Source organism: Hyla sarda, chromosome 5, assembly GCF_029499605.1.
Source record: "Hyla sarda isolate aHylSar1 chromosome 5, aHylSar1.hap1, whole genome shotgun sequence".
NCBI lineage: Eukaryota > Metazoa > Chordata > Amphibia > Anura > Hylidae > Hyla > Hyla sarda.
Window position 1 is genome coordinate 257,860,708 of NC_079193.1, and position 24,140 is coordinate 257,884,847.

The following is a 24,140-nucleotide window of genomic DNA, read 5'->3' on the forward strand; positions in this document are numbered from 1 at the left end:
ACGCTAACTTGGCAGCAGCTCCTGGTCACCCACACTATAACCCAGTGTATTGGGTTCAGTGTGGGTGAACTTGGTGACAGTTTTCCTTTAAAACTACAAATAAAGCTATCAAGCTACAAATGCTATCCAAAGGAATACATTGAGTTGTATGCAATTTAGTGCACCCTTTAGATTAAAATGGTAAAATCTCATACATCTGTGTGTAACTCTAGTCTCAAAGTTTACAAGCAGTTTCAACTTTTTGTGTGAAATCTGATATCTGACAAAAAGACATTTTCTTTAAAAAACTATGTATTATACATCTGGCTAAATCAAGTCCAAAACATGTTTGTGTAAAAATGTATTACTATTTCTTAATGAGCTATAGAACCATATTGTAAATGTATGTTATTGTCATTGATGCAGTTACAATAATATGAATCTTATATTTATTATTATTTAAGCCAATGGAAGATTCACACATGAAATGAAAATGAAAACTGTATTTTACTTATTTCAATATGTGATAGTAAATGCACTATGATGATTTTATTCTTATTCATGTAGTTTTACACAAGCAGAACTAGCTAAATAAAAATGTCCTACTTCACCATGTTTATGACTTAGAAGTCCTGATGGATTCATAATATAAATACCTGAATTAGGATGCCATTAGGCTAGGACTGCACAGTGATCTTTGCCACGACAAGACCACCATACACATTAGATTGACAATGCCTTTGGCCAACTTGTTTTGCTTTTTTATGAATAGATCTTACATATTTGTGTCTTGATTTTTAGGATAAGTTCAGCAGTCACATCCTCAGCGATCACTGTTTTACAGTCTCTACTAGTTAAAGGGGTACTCCGGTGGAAAACTTTTTATTTTTTAAATCAACTGGTGCCAGAAAGTTAAACAGATTGGAAAATGACTTCTATTTCAAAATCTTAATCCTTCCAGTACCTATTAGCTGCTGAATACTACAGAGGAAATTATTTTCTTTTTGGAACGCAGTGCTTTCTGCTGACATCACAAGCACAGTGCTCTCTGCTGACATCTCTCTCCATTTTAGGAACTGTCCAGAGCAGCATATGTTTTCTATGGAGATTTTTCTCCTACACTGGACAGTTCTTAAAATGAACAGAGATGTCAGCAGAGAGCCCTGTGCTTGTGATGTCAGCAGAGAGCACTGTGTTCCAAAAAGAAAATAATTTCCTCTGTAGTATACAGCAGCTAATAAGTACTGGAAGGATTAAGATTTTTTTAATAGAAGTAATTTACAAATCTGTTTAACTTTCTGGCACCAGTTGATAAAAAAAAAAGTTTTCCACCGGAGTACCCCTTTAACATCCATTAGGATGTTGCAGTTATCTTGTTTATCCACGTAGATTCTTTTTCACCTGTATATATATATATATATATATATATATATATATATATATATTAGTATTGTGGTGCCCGCCTCCTTTATACCTGCACCTTACAGCCTTGTAGCTCAGGCTGGACTTTTCTTTATATTTTGCTTTTATTTTGCCTACCATTGCCATTAATTTCCAGACTGATTTGGTGCTCCGGCTCACCAAGCTTTTTACGTCTGCCTTGTTCCAATTGCTGTATATATTCTGGTGATTGTTTATGTTTTCCTATCCCTCACCCCAATTCCTATTTTCTTCCTGTTCCCTCCCTCCTCCATTTGTTTTAGTTTACTATAATAAAGTTTATTGAATGAAAAAAATATAATCTGTCATAGTTGGGAATCAGAGACTTACAGGGGAACATATTTTGCTGCCAAATGGCCAAGATTTTTGAAAACTCGCTGAGACAAAAAGCTGCCTGATTTGTCCATAACAACCAATCACAGCTCAATTTTCATTTCTCAAATTGCTGTGGTAAAATGAAAGCCTACCTGTGAGTTTTTGCCTTTGTGTTCCTATGATACCTCCACTTTATTTAAATACTATTGTTGGAATAATTACTAATAACTCAAGGTTCCTTTTTAAAAAAAAACATAATAAAAGAGTTGCACTTCACTGTAAATATCCATATTGCTATTTTTTTTTTTTAAATAGCAAAAACAAAGAAAAATGTAAACCAAAATAAGAACAAGAATTAAAAAGCCAAGACATTTAGCTACAGTATTTGCTTAGTATAGGTAAAACAGTTGGGTTAAAAAACAAAAAGTGCAATAATGTTAAATCTAAGAATCAGTTCACACTTTACATGTTGATAAATTTTGTGTGGTTAAAGGGTAAATTCACAAACATTGGACTTGTTGCAGAGATTCATATAACTGAAAATTGGTTCTATATATCTGAGCGGGGGGTTGTTTATGCTGCATAAACGTCCCTGTGCGTCGTCTTCAAGGCAACGTCACCAGTCCGGGGCCGGGCCAGGAGCGGAGAAGAGGGTCTCCCGGAGAAGATGGACAGCCCGCAACGACTAACCCTCTCCACCAGACGGTCCCTGCAGCATAAATGGCCCGGACCAGCTCACCCTACCTTCCCGCCGAGGGGAGGTGAGTACAAAACAAAAGGGGGTGGGGGGGCTGGATGCTGACAAAGGCTGCACTGAGAAGGGATTGACAGAGAGTTCACTCGAGTATAAGCCGAGGGGGGCGTTTTCAGCACGAAAAATCGTGCTGAAAAACTCGGCTTATACGGCTCGAGTATATACGGTAAGTATACCCTTATTGGGAATGGATCCAAACAGAATAATAAAGCTTTAAATGATACTTCTATTTGTAACCTCCTACGTTTGGCTAAACTAAAGTAAAGGAAAAAATTGTAAACTTTTTGGGAAGGAATCCAAAGAAGAAAAAATAAAGCTTTAAATGTTACAGTACGTCTCTTTTTTGTAGTCTTCTGCTTTTGATCAAATTAAAGTGGAGGAAAAATTGCATACTGTGAACTGGGCCTAAACTTACGTCTGACACAGAAATATTTGAAAAGATTTGCTTCCCACTTAATGGCCAATAATTACTGTGTCTGCATCCATTCCTTGTGTGAACAGAACTACTATACAGTACTTTCTTGTACACAGACAGGTAAGATCAGCAGCATCTGTTTGTAGGTTGTGAGGACTGTCTTCCAAGCTTCATTGCACCATTAGAGCCATTCTGTTGTGGATCCAGTGGGGGGATTCTTCTACCTGCAATATACATTTATGTGTTAAAATATGTTTGTGAACTATGCTATGAACAATGATCTCTGGGTGCTCTATCTTGCTCAACCAACTGTGGCTGCCACTGTATGGGGCTCTGTGAATCACTGTATGCCAGAGAATACCTCTGTTAGGGTGGGTTCACACCACGTTTTTGCAATCCAGTTCCCGTGTCACTTTTTTTTAAGGAAACGTATCGCTAAAAACCATACTAAACCGTATGCAACCGTATATGCCGGATTCTGGTTAAAAAACGCATTGTAATAAAAAACGTATGTACGGTTGCATACGGTTCTACACTGAAAACACTCCCAGATAGAAGATTCTAGAAGCTGGTGGAACTTTCGGAACCAACTGCGCATGTGCAGATTCGTAAACCGTATTGTGAAAACCGGATGTAACCGTAAGTGTATCCGGTTGAATACGGTTCTCATAGACCACCATTATATAAAAAACGGATACGGTTTAAATACGGTTTTTCAAACGGACTTCAAACCGTAGTAGACTACGGTTTGAAGTACGGGAAATTAAACGCCTTTAACCGTAACGGATACAAAACGTATGCAAAGGCATGATACAGTTAACATGCGGTTTGCAATACAAAGTCAGTGAGTACGGTTTGCAATACCGTTCCATACGGTTTTGACGCTCAAACCGTATACGGGAACTCTATTGCAAAAACGTGGTGTGAACCCACCCTTACATGGAATATGACAAGATGTGCCACAGTTCCTTGTAGAATTTGTACAGAATGCAACTTAATAATGCCGTAGAATATTCCTTTCTTCTGTTTGGCTAAAATGAATACATTAAAAAAAAAAAACACAAACTATACTGCGAACAAGTATCTAAAATGTCTACAAGAAAAATGTGGTCAACCGAGCAACCAACTGGAGTTCACATTTATTTCTCAAATAGGCTAAGTTTCCACACAGGTATTTTTTTTCTGGCATTTTTTGGATATCTGCCATTGCAGTGTTTGAGCCAAGGTCAGAAGTGGGTCCAGCAGGAAGGCAAAGTATAAATCCTTCCTTTATATTTCCCATTCCTTTTGAATATACTTCTGGCTTTGGCTCATAAACTGAGGTGGCAGTTTTCAAAAAAATGCCAGAAAAAAAATCTCTGTGGAAACCTAGCCAAAATCCCAATTCATTTTAATAATTTTATTAAACATGTAGTAAATTTAATTATATAAACTTACTGAGTGTCCATTATTACATTGCTGCCCCATTCTACACAAGGAGGAGGTTATTTGCCTTTGATCCACAGTCTTGCTGTCTAGGCTGGACAACTCATCCATCCATAAGTTGGCACCTTATGGAGGAGCATAAACATGAAATAGCCTCCTCCACTGAGCCTGCAATTGTTTCTTCTACACAGTGCACTCCAATAGAGGAGGCTGAGTGACGTTATGGTCACATGCTTCTCCATAGGGAACCATCTTATGAACGGATTAGCTGTCCGACAACAAGATGGGGGATTGAGGGGGCGGAACCTTCCTGTTATGCAAAATGGGGCAGCACAGTAGTAATGGACACTCAGTCAGTTAGATATCATTAACTTTGCTACATGTTTATGGGGAACCAAGCATTAGATTTTACCAAATACAGGGTGGGCCATTTATATGGATACACCTTAATAAAATGGGAATGGTTGGTGATATTAACTTCCTGTTTGTGGCACATTAGTATATGTGAGGGGGGGGAAACTTTTCAAGATGGGTGGTGACCATAGCGGCCATTTTGAAGTCAGCCACTTTGAATCCAACTTTTGTTTTTTCAATAGGAAGAGGGTCATGTGACACATCACATTTATTGGGAATTTCACAAGAAAAACAATGATGTGCTTGGTTTTAACGTAACTTTATTTTTTCATGAGTTATTTACAAGTTTCTAACCATTTATAAAATGTGTTCAATGTACTGCCCATTGTGTTGGATTGTCAATGCAACCCTCTTCTCCCACTCTTCACACACTGATAGCAACACCGCAGGAGAAATGCTAGCACAGGCTTCCAGTATCCGTAGTTTCAGGTGCTGCACATCTCGTATCTTCACAGCATAGACAATTGCCTTCAGATGACCCTAAAGATAAAAGTCTAAGGGGATCAAATCGGGAGACCTTGGGGGCCATTCAACTGGATATGCGAAATTGCTACATGATGATGTGTTTCCCTCTTTATGCACTGAAGCTGGCACGTTCCCTGAGTTTTTCCAGCAAGATGGTGCACCACCACATTATGGGTGTCAGGTCCGAGCATTCCTAGATGACCAGTTTCCTGGAAAGTGGATTGGTCGTAGTGGGCCAGTTGAATGGCCCCCAAGGTCTCCCGATCTGACCCCCTTAGACTTTTATCTTTGGGGTCATCTGAAGGCAATTGTCTATGCTGTGAAGATATGAGATGTGCAGCACCTGAAACTATGGATACTGGAAGCCTGTGCTAGCATTTCTCCTGCAGTGTTGCTATCAGTGTGTGAAGAGTGGGAGAACAGGGTTACATTGACAATCCAACACAATGGGCAGCACATTGAACACATTTTATAAGTGGTCAGAAGCGTGTAAATAACTCATGAAAGAATAAAGTTACATTAAAACCAAGCACATCATTGTTTTTCTTGTGAAATTCCCAATAAGTTTGATGTGTCACATGACCCTCTTCCTATTAAAAAAACAAAAGTTGGATTCAAAATGGCCAACTTCAAAATGGCCACCATGGTCACCACCCATCTTGAATAGTTTCCCGCCTCACATATACTAATGTGCCACAAACAGGAAGTTAATATCACCAACTATTCCCATTTTATTAAGGTGTATCCATATAAATGGCCCACCTTGTATGATGCTTGGCAATGCATTATATATGGTAAAATCTTTACCCTCACCATCCCCGGGGGACATTTTGCCCTCAGGAATGGTAAGGATATGAAGTATGTAAGTTACTCCTGCAGCCCTGTAAGTAGTCCCCTGGGCAGGGCACTAAACTTAGCTAGTCCCATCACTCAGCTGTAGTAACACCCCCTCGACATGATTGATGGCCTGCTACCTAAGCAGATGGAGCAGAGCATAGACATGGGCCATCAATCACGTTGAGGGGGCAACAGGACTAGGTAAGTAAGGCTCCCTGCACAGGGGACTACTTATGGGGCGATGGGGATAACTTACAAACTTCATATCCTCCCCATCCCTGGAGTCAAAAATGTCCCTCGGGGATGGTAAGGATAAAGATTTTACCATATATAACATGTTGCCAAGCGTTATATATGGTTATATCTAATGTTTGGTTCCCTTTAATGAAATTACTTAGGATAGGATTTATCCATGCTTAAAAAAAATAAATAAATAAATAAAAAAGGCCCCAAACTAACTTTTACTTACCTCACCAATTCCCTGCTGATCCCCTCTTCACTCTTTTGTTGGTACCCCGGTCTTACTTTAGAAGCAGATTTCATGTGACCACCACAACCAATCAGCGGCCACAGAAGTCACGCTCTGTACCCCTGGCATTACTGCTTAGTTATAGGAGCCATCAAAGCGTGACCACTGAGGCCGCCGATTGGCTGCAGCGGTCACGTGACGTCCACTCCCAAGTAAGACTGTAGTGCCAACCAAAGGGTGAACAGGGGATCAGTTGGGGGTTTCAGTGAGGTATAAAACAGTTAGTTGTTTTTTTATGCTTTTTGTGGCCTTAGCTGCCAAACTAGTCTCATTCACAACAGTAGATTTAGATGGCACATGCCAGATCCCTAGAAAGTACTCACAGAATGCTCTTACTTTCCTTTCATAATGCAGATCACATTGTATGATTATAGCTTAGAGAATACTTTAATAATATGAGCAGTTGGCGCTTGGCTTAGAAAACTGACAAATACCGATTTATACAGCACTGTGCTTGGAAAGTTATGTAAATATAATGAGTACAGTTATAGAGTGAAATATTTACTTATGCCTTGGAAGAGTTCTTCAACATTGATGGCATTCTTTGCACTAGTTTCAACAACAATTGCTCCAATGGACTCAGCATATTCCTTAGCATCTTTTATTGATACCTCCCTGAAACATAATGCAGAATGTTATAGTTCTCACTCTGGAAGCAGACTGTGGATGTTTATTTTTTTATATATATCTTTTTATCACATCTCCTGGAAAATCAACTATTTTTTGTGAATACACTACAAACGTGTCTATATGTCCCCTGTATATAAGTCGAATGCATGTAATATGCAGGCAGTGGGAATGTAGTAACAAAGTTACTGCAATATAATGAGGCTTTGGACATTTCAACATTAATATATGTTGTATAATTTGTTCCATATATTAAACGGGTTATCCGAGTTATTTAAAAAAAAAAAAAAAAAATCACAACCTGCTAGGATAATAAAGTAACACAATACACTATACTCACCTGTGTTATCCTTTTTTAGTTAACTTCTGCTTTTCTGGTCCACCCCAATTCTTTTGTTTACTCTCCTGCATGAGATTCTTTTAGTACTGTAACTAGGTTTTGGGAGTGTCCACCTATATTCCTGTGATCCCTTAACTTTGTTACCACTTTTTGCTAGACAGGCCAATCCGGAGCCTTCTCTATCTGTAAGCTGGGGTACATATCTGTGGCAGTCAGTTCACCCAACAGAGCATCAAGGGTAAGGATTTTGGGTCCTGTTGGGAACATCTCTGAGAGTTTAAAGGGGTACTCTGCCCCTGCTGCACCCAGCGTTTGTTTAGAGCGTCGTGTGCAGTGCTGGAGGCTTGTGACGTCAAGGACACGCCCTGTTCGTGATGTCACGGCCACACATCCTCAATGCAAGTCTATGGGAGGGGGCATGACGGCCGCCACGCCTATTCCCATAGACTTGCATTGAGAGGGCGTGGCCATGATGTCATGAGTGGGGCGTGACCGTGATGTCACGGGCCTCTAACCCGCAACATCAGTCAACCGGCACAAAGCGAAGTTCATTTCGTACACCAGATGTCTGGAGTGCCGCAGCCAAGTGGCGGGACCCCCTGCGATCATACATCTTATCCCCTATCCTTTGGATAGGGAATAAGATGCCTAGGGGTGAAGTAACCCTTTAATGAAACTGACACAAATCTAACTTGGAACTAACTTTGTACTCAACCAAAATTAACATTTGCTAAATTGTGGACATGTGTTTAGGAGCCAAAAAATCATTGTTCCTTTACTTTTTTTAAGTGTGTGAAGGGGATATTATGTTATTTTCAGATAGACCCGGACTGTCTTGATATTATGCTTTTGCTGCTTGCCCTGATTTATATCTGTACTTGTTTTTTTATTTTTTATTTTTTTTATATTAAAATTTTATTTTCAAATAACATACAAAACCTAGCATAAACAAATAGAGCCATCATACAAATGCGGACAAAAAGCAAAACAAAGTGAGCAACCCGTATAGGGTACGTAGGTACTCGTTGCAGGGGCTGTAGAGTGAGACAATAAAACAACCCAATAATCAACAAACCAAGAAGTTCAATCTCATATGAGAGTCATCAGTCAAAAAAGAGAAAGGAAAGAACTCCTAGCAGAATCAACAGAAAGGGGTGTCATCCGTTCCCCATACAGAGGGCAGAGTGAAAGAAAAAGCACTGAAAGAAAGGCCTGAAAAGAAGGAGAGTAGTAGAACAAAAGAGCAGTCAGAAGAGGAGCCAAAATCAGAAAAAGTAACAGAGGGACATGAAGAGGGGGAGAAAACACACACAGAAACATGAGGAGAAGAGAGGGGGGGGATAGGTTCAGGGAGCCACGGGGGGGGGGGGGGGGGGGGGGGGGACAGGGTCTACAAGGGCACGATAGCCCGCTGAGTCTTGGTGTGCTTGTGTTCTTCAACAAATATGCCAGCATTGACTTTGTATTTGTACTTTTTAAATCATACATTTTTCCAGAAAAATATACACAGAAATACAATAACAACAAACCAATGCACCAACCCCCCCCCCCCCCCCCCCATTCCTTTATTAAGGGTAAGGCCAATAAATCAAATTTAAAGACAGGCCCACAGAGATAAAACAATGTAAATACAACAGGAAGTATAGAATGGTACAAATAGGCTGTCACAGGGCTGCCATCAGAAATTTTGGGACCCCTTACACAGCTTAGGACAGGGCCCCCTGGGCAGCCTTTACAGTACCGCCAATTGCACATATCACGTTGCGCGTCCTACGACAACAAGATACCAATATCAGCATTACAAATCGAGCGGCTATCCCGTGCAATTTTATCCCCTCCCCCTTGATCAACCCCTGATCCCCTGCGCCACCTTATTTCCACCCTCTGATCCCCCCTGCCACTTTATTTCTCCACCTCTGATCCCACCCTGCCACCTTACTGACACTAAGCTGGTAGGCAGGTCATCAGCATATCACCGGCCTCAGCGATGTCCCGCCTCGGCCAATGATAGGCTGAGCGCACTGTCATGTAAGGAGCTCTAGCCGGCTCCTTACAGGACAGTGCGCTCAGCCTATCATTGGCCGAAGCGGGACATTGCTGGGGCCGGTGATACGCTGATGGCTCGGTAACGTTAGCAAGGCCGGATCATCATTGGCGCTCATGGAGCGCCTGCTCCGGGCCCCGTGCCCCCAGGGGGGCCCCGTCACATTCGGGACATCCCTGTGTCCCTCATGGGCGTGGGAACCGGGGGGGACAGATCCCCCGCAGAAATTCATGTGGGGGGACCGATGGTAACAGTATCCCCCCCGCCGGACTTCATCTGGTTGCCTGTCTGCAGACGTGATCATATGGCCCTGACGCTGCAAGAACATCAGCCCCTCTGCCAATTTAAGAGAGGAGACTGTTGGGACTGGGAGCATGCCGTGCCCAGGCACATCTAGTATGTCCCTGCCAGGCCCCCGGAGTGCAGGGGAGAAAGGAGCACTTCAGCTTTACAATGTGATCCTTTCTGACTTTTTAGGATAAGTGCGTCCTCCACAGTGTGTTCAGCAGGTAAGCCTCCAGTGTCTTTGCACAAACTCCTCCCTCCATATTGTAGAGCAGATGGCCGGAGAACAGTAAGGGCCGACTGAAAAAATAAAAACACAACTATTAACACAGACCTTGCCCTGGCTGGCCCGGCTCATACTACATGCCCTAGTAGTATCTACTACTGTCTCTTATGTGCAGGGCCATCTCTAGGTCGGTCTATCCCCCTGCCTGCCCTGGATACTGAGCAGCTGCGGCCTGTAAACGCTGTGGAGCACACAACAGAGTGAGGGAGACAGGCTAATCTCCTCCCTTGTCTGAGCTCGGAGCCAATACTGCCCGCCGCTGAGGAAGCTGTAAGTTATGACACCTTATCTATCCTCATGGAGAAGAACTCTGGCTGTGAGGCCAAATCATCAGGACCCAGGACTTGAATCACTTTTTTGTCTGCTCCTGTCTTTTTAACAGTAAGGTATGTTTATTATAGCAAGTTTAACCCTTACACAGCATGATAGGAGTAGCCAGAGAGTTGCAACTTATAGGGCTATTTATATGTCATGCACTACTATGTCCCTTGTAAACCATTTTGTTCGCTTCCCCAAGCCCCCTTTTCCACTCCAGACCCCTCTGTCCATCCCTGAACCCTCTCTACTCCACCAGACCCCTCTGTCTATCTCTGACCTCTCTGTACTTCTCCAGACCCCTCTTTCCATTCCTCACCTCTCTGTACTTCTCCAGACCCCTTTGTCTAGCCCGGACCCCTCAGTACCCCACCAGGTCTCCTTGTCCATCACTGACCTCTCTGTTCTCCTCCAGATCCCCTTGGCAATCTCTGACCACTCTGTACACCTCCTAATGTGGGGGAACTATACTGCACCCCTAATGTTGGTGAACTGTACTGCACCCCTAATGTGCGGGGAACTGTACTGCACCCCTAATGTGCGGGGAACTGTACTGCACCCCTAATGTGGGGGAACTGTACTGCACCCCTAATGTGGGGGAACTGTACTGCACCCCTAATGTGCGGGGAACTGTACTGCACCCCTAATGTGGGGGAATTGTACTGCACCCCTAATGTGTGGGAACTGTATTGCACCCCTAATGTGGGGGAACTGTATTGCACCCCTAATGTGCGGGGAACTGTACTGCACCCCTAATGTGCGGGAACTGTATTGCACCCCTAATGTGGGGGAACTGTACTGCACCCCTAATGTGCGGGAACTGTATTGCACCCCTAATGTGGGGGAACTGTATTGCACCCCTAATGTGGGGGAACTCTACTGCCCCCCTAATGTGCGGAGAACTGTACTGCACCCCTAATGTGCGGGGAACTGTACTGCACCTCTAATGTGTGGGGAACTGTACTGCACACCTAATTTGCGGGTACTGTACTGCACCCCTAATGTGCAGGCAACTGTACTGCACCCCTAATGTTCCAGGGAACTGTACTGCACCCCTAATGTGCGGGGAACTGTACTGCACCCCTAATGTGCGGGGAACTGTACTGCACCCCTGATGTGCGGGGAACTGTACTGAACCCCTAATGTGGGGGAACTACAAGCTAATGCGGGGGAACTATACTACACCTAATGTGGGGGAACTGTTGGGGTGGGGGGGCCCCATCATAATGAAGTGCTCCGTCTTCCAGACAGCCTTAATCTGGCCCTGAACGTTAGCGTCCCCAGGAAGCAGCAAGAGGACCGTGAGGCCGGTACCAGAGCAACGGGGGAACGTAGGAAGGTGAGTTAAAGTTTATTTTGTTTATTTTTGCAGCCCGGGCACAGAAATATGTAAAATTCATGTAGTACAGATGTCCTTTAATTAAGGTAGTGCACCCACTCCCCTCTGTCACCGCTGTCTATCCCCCTTTGTCACCCTTCTGTTACCCCCTTTCACTTTTGTCCACTTTCCTGTCATCCATTTCCACCTTGTCTGCCCCTTTCACCCATGTTCACCACCCCTCTAACCACCCACCAATCTACCTCCCCATCACCAATGTCTAACCTCCACTATTCACCCCTTTGTCCCTTTGTCACCCCTGTCCACCCCTCTGTTACCACCTTGTCACTCCTGTCCACCCCCTTTCACCCCCTACACCCCCTGTCACCCATGTAAACTCTTCTACACCCCTCTGTCACCCATGTACACCCTCTGTCACCCATGTAACCCCTCTGTCACCCATGTACACCCCTGTCACCCATGTACACCCCTGTCACCCATGTACACCCCTCTGTCACCCATGTACACTCGACTACACCCCCAACATCACTTTGTCGTCCATGTACACCCCTCTGTCACCCATGTACACCCCTCTGTCACCCCCTATGCCCCCGTCACCCATGTGCACTCTTCTACAACCATCTGTCACCCATGTACACTCCTCTACACCCCCCTGTCACCCATGTACACCCCTCTGTCAACCCCTATGCCCTGTCACCCATGTAAACTCTTCTACACCCCTCTGTCACCCATGTACACCCCTCTGTCACCCATGTACACTCCTCTACACCCCCAACACCCTTCTGTCACCCATGTACACCCCCTGTCACACCCTACACCCCCTGTCACCCATGTACACCCCCTGTCACCCATGTACACCCCTCTGTCACCCATGTACACCCCTCTGTCACCCATGTACACCCCTGTCACCCATGTACACTCCTCTGTCACCCATGTACACTCCTCTACACCCCCAACACCGCTTTGTCGTCCATGTACACCCCTCTGTCACCCATGTACACCCCTCTGTCACCCCCTATGCCCCAGTCACCCATGTGCACTCTTCTACAACCATCTGTCACCCATGTACACTCCTCTACACCCCCAACACCCCCCTGTCACCGATGTACACCCCTCTGTCAACCCCTATACCCCGTCACCCATGTACACTCTTCTACAACCATCTGTTACCCATGTACACCCCTCTGTCACACCCTACACCCCTCTGTTACCCATGTACACTCCTCTACACCCCTCTGTCACCCATGCACACTCCTCTACACATCTGTCACCCATGTACACCCCTCTGTCACCCATGTACACCCCTCTGTCACCCATGTATACCCCTGTCACCCATGTACACCTCTCTGTCACCCATGTACACCCCTCTGTAACCCCTTATGCCCCGTCACCCATGTACACTCTTCTACAACCATCTGTCACCCATGTACACCCCTCTGTCACACCCTACACCCCTCTTACCCATGTACACTCCTCTACACCCCTCTGTCACCCATGTACACTCCTCTACACATCTGTCACCCATGTAAACCCCTCTGTCACCCATGTACACCCCTGTCACCCATGTACACCCCTCTGTCACCCATGTACACCCCTCTACACCCCCAACACCCCTCTGTCACCCATGTACACCCCTCTGTCACCCCCTACGTCCCCGTCACCCATGTACATTCTTCTACAACGATCTGTCACCCATGTATACCCCCTGTCACACCCTACACCCCCTGTCACCCATGTACACCCCTCTGTCACCCATGTACACCCCTCTGTCACCCATGTACACCCCTCTGTCACCCATGTAAACTCCTCTACACCTCCAACACCCCTCTGTCACCAATGTACGCCCCTCTGTCATCCATGTTCAACCCTCTGTCACCCATGTATACCCTTGTCACCCATGTAAACAGCTCTGTCAGCCATGTACACTCCTCTACAACCCTCTGTCATCCATGCACACCCCTCTGTAACCCCTTATGCCCCCGTCACCCATGTACACTCTTCTACAACCAACTGTCACCCATGTACACCCCTCTGTCACACTCTACACCCCTATGTTACCCATGTACACTCCTCTACACCCTGGGTCACCCATATACATTCCTCTACACCCCTGGTCACCCATGTACACTCCTCTAAACACCTGTCACCCATGTACACCTTTCTGCACACCTCTGTTACCCCTTTACACCTATACACCCCTCTAATCCTCCTCACTTGTAAAAGGGGAATCTGGAGTCTGATGCTGGAAACATTAGGAGCCTAATAGGTTTGTTTTGCAGGTTTAACGGTGAAGAACTGTGTGTGGACGAAATTGTCATGGTGGCACGGACCAGAAAGAGAAGAGAAGGAAACCATGCTGATTTTGGAAGACGTCACTTGTGAGTAGCAGTATAAAGCAGCACTGTAATCTACATACCCACAGTAAATTGATATTGCATTGCGGCTGTTTCCCTTTTTTTTTTTTTTTGCTCGTTAACTTCGGTAGAAGTTACCCACTAAAAACATTTTTTTCAAGGGGTTCCCTGAGCCCAAAAAAAGGTTGGGAAACACTGGGTTACCTTCTCATGATAAACACATTCCCCTATACAGGAACTTCTTCCTATGCCTCCACAGCACAGGAGTCAGGCTCCTCCCACCCATGTGTGCGATCACATGGTAATGACATCATCAAAGGTCCTCTGCCATGCCATACAAAGCCCAATGTCTTCTGCTTCTGTGCTGGGGCTGCTGCAGGGGGGTGCAGCAGGGGGCCTGGGTGCCCTTGGAGCCAGGGCCCTTCACTGGGGTACTGGCTGTACCCCTCTGATGGCAGCCCTGTAGATGGTGGTGTAGAGGCTGTAGCTGGTGGTGTGTCTGGCTTGCAACCCTGAGGAGCCACCACCACAAGACTTCTTCTCCTTACTAGGATTCCAATTGTGACCTCACAAAGTGAAGATAAGGGGACAAAAAGCAGAATGGAGCTGGATGCCAAGGATATTCTAAGGCTGCACAGAAGAGCTTCAGACTGCTCGTCCACTCACATGAGTCAGGCCACAACAGCGAGTCATTTTAAGTTAAAGAACAAGCTTGAGACTTAAAGGGGTTATCCAGGAATAGAAAAACAGAGATAATTTCCTTTAAAGACCTCTCCTTGTCTGTCTCCAGGTTGGGTGTGGTTCTGCAGCTCTGGTCCATTGAAGTGAATTGAGCCAAGTTGTAATACCCCACCCAAAGTGGAAACAGACATGGAGTGATCTTTTAAAGAAAATAGGTCTGTTTTTTCAATTCCTGGACAACCCATTTAACACTGTGCCCCCCCCCCCCCCCCCTTAACCTTCCTTTGCCATTCTTTGGCCTTCTTGACATAGCATGAGCCCACTGTATTACCACTGGATTTGGCTGTCAGTGCCACTATCCCATAAACAACATCAAAATGGATTCAACATTTGGCTTAGATTTTAAAATTTCCTTAGGAATATTCTGCATAAAACATGTATCACTTGCAATATTTCATCTAATATGTGGCTAGAGATAGTATTTGCACTTTTTATCTAAAATGCATTCTCTTAATGAGCCACAAGAGGTCTCTGACACATTATAAATCGCCTACCTGTGGCCATTGCCTAACTCTTGTTTTAAAAGAATCAATATGCTGCAAAATTCCAGAGGCTTGAGGTTACCAAAAGATTGAAGCTTGAGGCCGCGGCTCGCTTCCTGTTTAAAATAGTAGGTTTATTACTGTTTAAAATAGTAGGTTTATTACCAAGAAGAAAATTTCCCTTTAATATCATTCTAAGTCATATTCGATGGTCATATTGTACCCATGTTTAATAGACCATTTTCTTGTTGTAAAACTCATATCTGTACGTTTGGTTAGGGCTGGGTTCACACTGCTTTTTTGTTTCCGGTTTACTGGTTTCTGTTACAGTACATTTAATTTAGCTGTATACAAAAATGTAGTCAACTACGCAATTGTATATGTAAAAAAAAAGGTGCAATGTATTTTTTCTATATTGTAAGTCACTGGCATACAGAAATATCTCTTTTTGGCATCTGTGAACATATACTTGTTTTTCCTTTTCTAGTATATAAAATGTATATGTAATGCAGAGTAAACCTAGCTTTAGTAGAACAATTGGAAATCTGAGTATTACATTTTCAAACTGTTAAAGGGGTGATATCTAACTGATCAGTGGAGTCCACTCATTGGAGTTCACTCGGTGTCCTATCTTGACCAGTGTTTGGATACCAAGCATTCATCTCTGAAGCAGGAAGAACAGAGAAGATTAGAGGACCTGATGGAGCCGAATGGGACCAGCAGGGCTGCCATCAGAAATTGCAGGGCACCTTGCACAGCTGCCCTGGTGCCCGCCCGCCCGAGTGGGCCTCGAGGTCAACTCCAATTTTTTACACAGGTATGTAAGGAGGAAATATTACCATCATACTGTTACTGACCAAATTCTGTATACGAAGACCAATATTAGGAATAATAACAGTATAAAAGGAAGAAATATAACCATACATATTACCATAATACTCTTACTGACAAAACCATGTATACTAAGGCTAATTTTATCAATAATACTAGTATACAAGGAGGGATATGATAATCATGCTTATTACCATCATACTGTTACTGACCAAATCCTGTATACTGAGACCAATATTATCAACACAAATATTACCATCATATTATTACAGACCAAATCCTCTATATCGAGACTGATATTACCAATCTTACTAGTATACAATGAGAAATAATATCACCATATATATTTCCATCATACTGTTACTGACTAAGAATATTATCAACCTAAATATTACCATCATATTATTAACCCCTTAAAGGGGTAATCCGGTGCTTACACATCTTATCCCCTATCCAAAGGATAGGGGATAAGATGCCTGATCGCGGGAGTCCCGCAGCTGGGGACACCCGGGATCATGCACGCGGCACCCTGTTTGTAATCATTCCCCGGAACGTGTTTGCTCCGGGTCTGATTACGGTCGACCGCAGGGCCGGCAGTGTGTGACGTCACGCCCCCCGTGTGACATCACGCACCGCCCTGCGGTCGACCGTAATCAGACCTGGAGCGAACACGCTCCGGAGACTGATTACAAACGGGGTGCCGCGTGCATGATCCCGGGCATCCCCAGCTGCGGGACTCCCGCAATCAGGCATCTTATCCCCTATCCTTTGGATAGGGGATTATAAGATGTGTAAGCACCGGAGTACCCCTTTAAGGACGCAGGGTTTTTCAGTTTTTTGCACTTTCGTTTTTTCCTCCTTACCTTTTAAAAATTATAACCCTTTCAATTTTCCACCTAAAAATCCATATTATGGCTTATTTATTTACACTGTTTTATTTTTTTTATGGGAAAAGGGGGGTGATTCAAACTTTTATTAGGGAAGGGGTTAAATGAACTTTATTAACACTTTTTTTTTACTTTTTTTTTTGCAGTGTTATAGGTCCCATAGGGACCTATAACACTGCCCACACTGATCTCTTACACAGATCACTGGCGTGTATTAACACGCCTGTGATCAGGTTTATCGGCGCTTGACTGCTCCTGCCTGGAGCTCAGGCATGGAGCAGTCATTCGTCGATTGCACACCGAGGAGGCAGGTAAGGGCCCTCCCAGTGTCCTGTAAGCTGTACGGAACGCCGCGATTTCACCGCGGCGGTCCCGAACAGCCCGACTGAGCAGCCGGGTCACTTTCACTTTCACTTCAGACGCGGCGGTCAGCTTTGATCGCCGCGTCTGAAGGGTTTATACAGGGCATCACCACGATTGGTGATGTCCTGTATTAGCCGCGGGTCCCGGCCGTTGATAGCCGCCGGGACCAACCCAATATGCCGCGGGGACACCGCGTGACCCTGTGGCATATCGCGGGAGCCGGCGGAGGACGTAAATATACGTCCTTCGTCGTTAAGAGGTTAAAGACCAAATCCTGTATACCAAGACCGATATTACCAATACTACCAGTATACAAGGAGAAATATTTTCACCATCCATATTGCCATCATACTGTTACTGACCAGACCTACGGCCGTCACGCCCCCTCCCATAGACTTGCATTGAGGGGGCGGGGTGTGACATCATGAGGGGGCAGGGCTATGATGTCACAAGCTCCCGGCTCCAGCGTTCGGAACAGTTTGTTCCAAATGCTGAGCAGCGGAGTACCCCTTTAGGTAATATTAGTTTTAGTATACTAGGTTTGGTCAGTAACAGTATGATTGCAATATGGATGGTGATAATATATCTCCTTGTATACCGGAGTACCCCTTTCACTTGTTGATTTCTGTAACTTTCAGTGAGACTTCTGTGTTTTACTCTAGAGACTAGGGGGTGACACTGCTCTGTCCTTTGGTGTTCTGAAGTTTTGTGCTCACTGAAGAATCCTACGTTCCGCTCTGTGCAATGTCAGGGTGTAAAGATTGTAGTGGACGTGTGTGCTTGTGGCTTGTTCTGTGTTCAGCCGACTTAGCAGGGCAGCAATTAAGTTGCGGCGTTGGTCGCTGGGCCTAGGTCCCCTTACTAGGGCACCAGCTCTTCCCACCCTGATGGCTGCCCTGCATAATCCTTGCAGTGCTGCACACAATGTTTTAGATTTCACACCATTAACATAACTGGTAACCTCAAGATAAAAAAAAAAAAAAAAAGAAGTTTCTTACATGGTCATCTTCATATTTGAGTTTACTTCACATGCAGTTATTTTTTTCATTGCTATCAGATGCATAAACATCATTCTGCTTCTGAATCAGTCCTGTACCATCTGGAATTTATCAGCATTTAAAAAAGCATCAAAGGCAGCTTTTCACACATGCTACACTGCCTTTGTTGAGGGCAGCATAACAAAGGCACAGGCACACTGTTTCCAGTGGTCTGTCCCTGACGCTTCAGTGTATCACAAATACATAAGAATTTACAACTTTACATCCAAGTGGATCAGGTGTGTGAAAGCATCCTAAAGAATTAATCCAGTATGTTCCTCCTAAGGCACATGGAAACACCATCCAAGGTGGAGAGGCTGTGTACTAACACATCAGTGTGGACCTTTGAGCCAACAGGAGTATATTATATTTTCTCTAAGTATTGGAAAAGTGAGTGAACACCATAGTTTTATGTATTTGGACTTTAAAGTACCAAACAGTCTTTGGATTTATGTCTGTGCACAAAAGGGTTCATTTATTTTAGAGCCGAGGTACGTGCTCTAAATTCACCCAAGTGCAAGTAAGTGCAAGTGTTCACACAAAAACCATGCAAGAGGATGCGGTGCATCGCAAGCCCTTCTCCAAAAGGAGAAAGGCCCCCCTATGAACCAAATACTTTGCCTCCGGGCCAAAAGGCACCTGCAAGGCTCCACGTACAATGTCCTCTTTCACCGAAAGTGCTCCTGGCAAACAATCGGGCAAAAACCAAGTTGTCACTGAGGAGCCAGTAAAACCGGCTTGGCACCCCGAAGCAAGGGTGCCTGGGGCATGGCAGGGAGGTGAGGAGCCTGATGGCCACACACACCTCTCCTAAACCGGCAGGAGGAATAGGCTACCGCACCCTGACCAAACCTAGCGAATGAAAAGAACACAAAACGTGGACACAGTGATATAAAGATAAATAAATAAGTGGATGTGCACAGTATGATACAGCCTGGATATCTGGCTGGATCTATAAGAATTCCTCGATCCTAGCCAGAAGGCCGGGATACTAAGGGTGAGTGCCCAGAAGAGTGAGAGAAAAAGTGCATGCTAGATGCCATCCTTCAAGTGGGGCAACGAACTCCCAAGTGAATTTGTGTGATACCGCTGAAGTGGGTGATATCTGTGAACTGATCAGTGAGGAATCGCACCGCCCATTGCCTGTCGGCAGGACGGCGAGCTGGCTGGTTACCTCAGTGAGATAGTGTGGAAGCTGGATGCCTGGATGGAGCTGCACAAGCTCCGGATAGAGAAGGATAATCCGTAACATGGCAACGGCATAGGACACAGTTGGGGAGGCGGCAGGAGGCAGAAAGATGTGGACAGCAGAAAAGTTAAGTGCCGGGATGCATGCTGCGCCAATGCACTGGAGCTTGGAGATTGATTAGTGCTCCTGCTGCAGACAACATACGATGCAGGTAGAGAAGCACAGCACAAAGTAGTCCTGGTAATGGTGGTGGTTGTGTGAGCACATGTAGCACAACAAACTACTGCAAAGAGGAGACTGCCGGGTGTGGTCTGCAGAATAAGGTAGATGGAACATAAAATGTAATCTTACTAAACAGACAATTGTCTCCTGTGACTGCACATATCTAAGTTGTATTGGCAACCTGTCTTTCTTTATATACAGTATAATGTGTATATTAATGCTGAAACTCACAGCTGGGGTTTAAGCACCCCAGCGGCAGACTGTGCAGACTACTGTATTTTGACCTTAATATAAGTTTTATTACTGGTATTAAAGAGGAAGTGGGAAGGAAAAGAGAAGGGGAAGGATTAAAAAAAGAAAAAGGGAAAAAAACAAAGGTGTTACACTCCATAGGCAAATGGTGGGGTGGTTGTGTGTTGCATGGAACTAAACAGCTAAACATGGAAGTTTGAACCCCTTTTTGACACCAGGAGGGAGTAAGACCAGCTGTAAATTATTAATATTATGTTGATAACCTCTAGAAAAGAAGGAATCTCTGACAATAAGGAGCTGAGAGAGCCACTGGAGTAATATTGGAAATGTATCTGTCACGATGCCGGCAGGCAGGTAGTGGACCCTCTGTGCCAGAGAGGGATTGGCGTGGACCGTGCTAGTGGACCGGTTCTAAGCCACTACTGGTTTTCACCAGAGCCCGCCGCAAAGCGGGATGGTCTTGCTGCGGCGGTAGTGACCAGGTCGTATCCACTAGCAACGGCTCACCTCTCTGGCTGCTGAAGATAGGCGCGGTACAAGGGAGTAGGCAGAAGCAAGGTCGGACGTAGCAGAAGGTCGAGGCAGGCAGCAAGGATCGTAGTCAGGGGCAACGGCAGAAGGTCTGGAAACACTGGCAAGGGACACACAAGGAACGCTTTCACTGGCACTAAGGCAACAAGATCCGGCAAGGGAGTGCAAGGGAAGTGAGGTAATATAGGGAGTGCACAGGTGATAACCTTAATTGGAACCACTGCGCCAATCAGCGGCGCAGTGGCCCTTTAAATCGCAGAGACCCGGCGCGCGCGCGCCCTAGGGAGCGGGGCCGCGCGCGCCGGGACAGAACAGACGGGGAGCGAGTCAGGTAGGGGAGCCGGGGTGCGCATCGCGAGCGGGCGCTACCCGCATCGCGAATCGCATCCCGGCTAGCAGCAGGATCGCAGCGCCCCGGGTCAGAGGACGTGACCGGAGCGCTGCAGCGGAGGAGGTGAAGCGAGCGCTCCGGGGAGGAGCGGGAACCCGGAGCGCTCGGCGTAACAGTACCCCCCCCCTTGGGTCTCCCCCTCTTCTTGGAGCCTGAGAACCTGAGGAGCAGACTTTTGTCAAGGATGTTGTCCTCAGGTTCCCAGGATCTCTCTTCAGGACCACAACCCTCCCAGTCTACTAAAAAAAAATTTTTCCCTCTGACCTTTTTGGCAGCCAAAATCTCCTTGACCGAGAAGACGTCCGAGGAGCCGGAAACAGGAGTGGGAGGAACAGATTTGGGAGAAAAACGGTTGAGGATGAGTGGTTTGAGAAGAGAGACGTGAAAGGCATTAGGGATACGAAGAGAAGGAGGAAGAAGAAGTTTATAAGAGACAGGATTAATTTGACACAAAATTTTGAAAGGACCAAGATAGCGTGGTCCCAACTTGTAGCTAGGGACACGGAAGCGGACATATTTAGCGGAGAGCCATACCTTGTCTCCAGGGGAAAAAACGGGGGGAGCTCTTCTTTTCTTATCCGCGAAGCTCTTCATGCGTGAAGAAGCCTGTAAGAGAGAATTTTGGGTCTCTCTCCATATAATGGAAAGGTCACGAGAAATTTCATCCACAGCGGGCAGACCAGAGGGCAAGGGGGTAGGGAGGGGGGGAAGAGGGTGACGGCCGTACACCACGAAAAATGGGGATTTGGAGGAAGATTCAGAGACCCTGAAGTTATACGAGAATTCGGCCCATGGAAGGAGATCTGCCCAGTCATCCTGGCGGGAGGAAACAAAATGTCGCAAATAATCACCCAGGATCTGGTTAATTCTTTCTACTTGTCCATTGGACTGGGGATGATATGCAGAGGAAAAATTTAATTTAATCTTGAGTTGTTTACAGAGAGCTCTCCAGAATTTAGACACGAATTGGACCCCTCTATCCGAGACAATCTGCGTAGGCAACCCGTGAAGACGAAAAATGTGTACAAAAAATTGTTTAGCCAACTGAGGCGCAGAAGGAAGACCAGGAAGAGGAATGAAATGTGCCATTTTGGAGAATCGATCAACGACCACCCAAATAACGGTGTTGCCACGGGAAGGGGGTAAATCAGTAATAAAATCCATACCAATCAGAGACCAAGGCTGTTCGGGGACAGGCAGAGGATGAAGAAAACCAGCGGGCTTCTGGCGAGGAGTCTTATCCCGGGCACAGATAGTGCAGGCTCGCACAAAGTCCCCAACATCCGTCTCCAGAGTCGGCCACCAATAGAAGCGGGAGATGAGTTGCACAGATTTCTTGATGCCCGCATGACCTGCGAGATGGGAGGAGTGACCCCATTTGAGGATTCCGAGGCGTTGGCGTGGAGAAACAAAGGTCTTTCCTGGAGGAGTCTGCCTGATGGAGGCAGGAGAAGTGGAGATCAGGCAGTCAGGTGGAATGATGTGTTGCGGAGGGAGATCAACTTCTGAGGCATCCGAGGAACGAGAGAGAGCATCGGCTCTAATGTTCTTATCGGCAGGACGAAAGTGAATCTCAAAATTAAATCGGGCAAAAAACAGAGACCACCGGGCCTGGCGAGGATTCAGCCGTTGGGCCGACTGGAGGTAGGAGAGGTTCTTGTGGTCGGTGTAGATAATAACAGGAAATCTTGATCCCTCCAGCAGATGCCTCCATTCCTCAAGTGCTAATTTAATGGCTAGAAGCTCTCGATCCCCGATGGAGTAGTTCCTCTCCGCTGGAGAGAAGGTCCTAGAGAAAAAACCACAAGTGACAGCATGCCCGGAATGATTTTTTTGTAGAAGAACAGCTCCAGCTCCTACTGAGGAGGCATCAACCTCCAATAGGAAGGGTTTGGAAGGGTCAGGTCTGGAGAGCACGGGAGCCGAAGAAAAGGCAGACTTGAGTTGTTTAAAGGAGTCTTCTGCTTGAGGAGGCCAGGACTTGGGATCAGCATTTTTCTTGGTTAAAGCCACGATAGGAGCCACAATGGTAGAAAAATGTGGAATAAATTGCCTGTAATAATTGGCGAACCCCAAAAAGCGTTGGATAGCACGGAGTCCGGAGGGGCGTGGCCAATTTAAGACGGCAGAGAGTTTGTCTGGATCCATCTGTAGTCCCTGGCCAGAGACCAAATATCCTAGAAAAGGAAGAGATTGGCATTCAAACAGACATTTCTCAATTTTGGCATAGAGTTGGTTGTCACGAAGTCTCTGAAGAACCATACGGACATGCTGGCGGTGTTCTTCTAGATTGGCAGAAAAAATTAGGATATCGTCCAGATATACCACAACACAGGAGTATAATAGATCACGAAAAATTTCATTGACAAAGTCTTGGAAGACGGCAGGGGCATTGCACAGTCCAAAGGGCATGACCAGATACTCAAAGTGTCCATCTCTGGTGTTAAATGCCGTTTTCCACTCGTCCCCCTCTCTGATGCGGATGAGGTTATAGGCGCCTCTTAAGTCCAATTTAGTGAAGATGTGGGCACCTTGGAGGCGATCAAAGAGTTCAGAGATGAGGGGTAAGGGGTAGCGGTTCTTAACCGTGATTTTATTAAGACCGCGGTAGTCAATGCAAGGACGTAGGGAGCCATCTTTTTTGGAGACAAAGAAAAATCCGGCTCCGGCAGGAGAGGAGGATTTACGGATAAAGCCCTTTTTTAGATTCTCCTGGACGTATTCGGACATGGCAAGAGTCTCTGGGGCAGAGAGAGGATAAATTCTGCCCCGGGGTGGAGTAGTACCCGGGAGGAGGTCGATAGGGCAATCATAAGGCCTGTGAGGAGGTAGAGTCTCAGCTTGTTTTTTGCAGAAAACATCCGCGAAGTCCATATAGGCCTTAGGGAGACCGGTTACTGGAGGAACCACAGAGTTACGGCAAGGGTTACTGGGAACCGGTTTTAGACAGTTCTTGGAACAAGAGGACCCCCAACTCTTGATCTCCCCAGTGGACCAATCCAGGGTTGGGGAATGAAGTTGAAGCCAAGGAAGTCCAAGGAGAATCTCCGA

The 24,140-nt window shown here is 45.6% G+C and overlaps 1 protein-coding gene across 2 annotated transcripts in view; it reads right to left on the reverse strand.

Annotated features, from left to right (window-relative positions):
- Nucleotides 1–1,371: 1,371 nt before the first annotated feature.
- RAB31 (RAB31, member RAS oncogene family) overlaps nucleotides 1,372–24,140 on the reverse strand; it is a 70,493-nt gene continuing 47,724 nt past the window's right edge. The window contains exons 7-8 of one of the 2 annotated variants that reach the window (XM_056521564.1): nucleotides 7,079–7,188; nucleotides 1,372–3,127 (exon numbers count right to left, since the gene is read on the reverse strand). In XM_056521564.1, the coding sequence (XP_056377539.1) occupies nucleotides 3,030–3,127; nucleotides 7,079–7,188 (208 nt within the window). In that variant the 3' untranslated portion in view covers nucleotides 1,372–3,029. The remainder of the gene's footprint in view (nucleotides 3,128–7,078; nucleotides 7,189–24,140) is intronic. The other variant, XM_056521565.1, reaches the window with a different exon arrangement.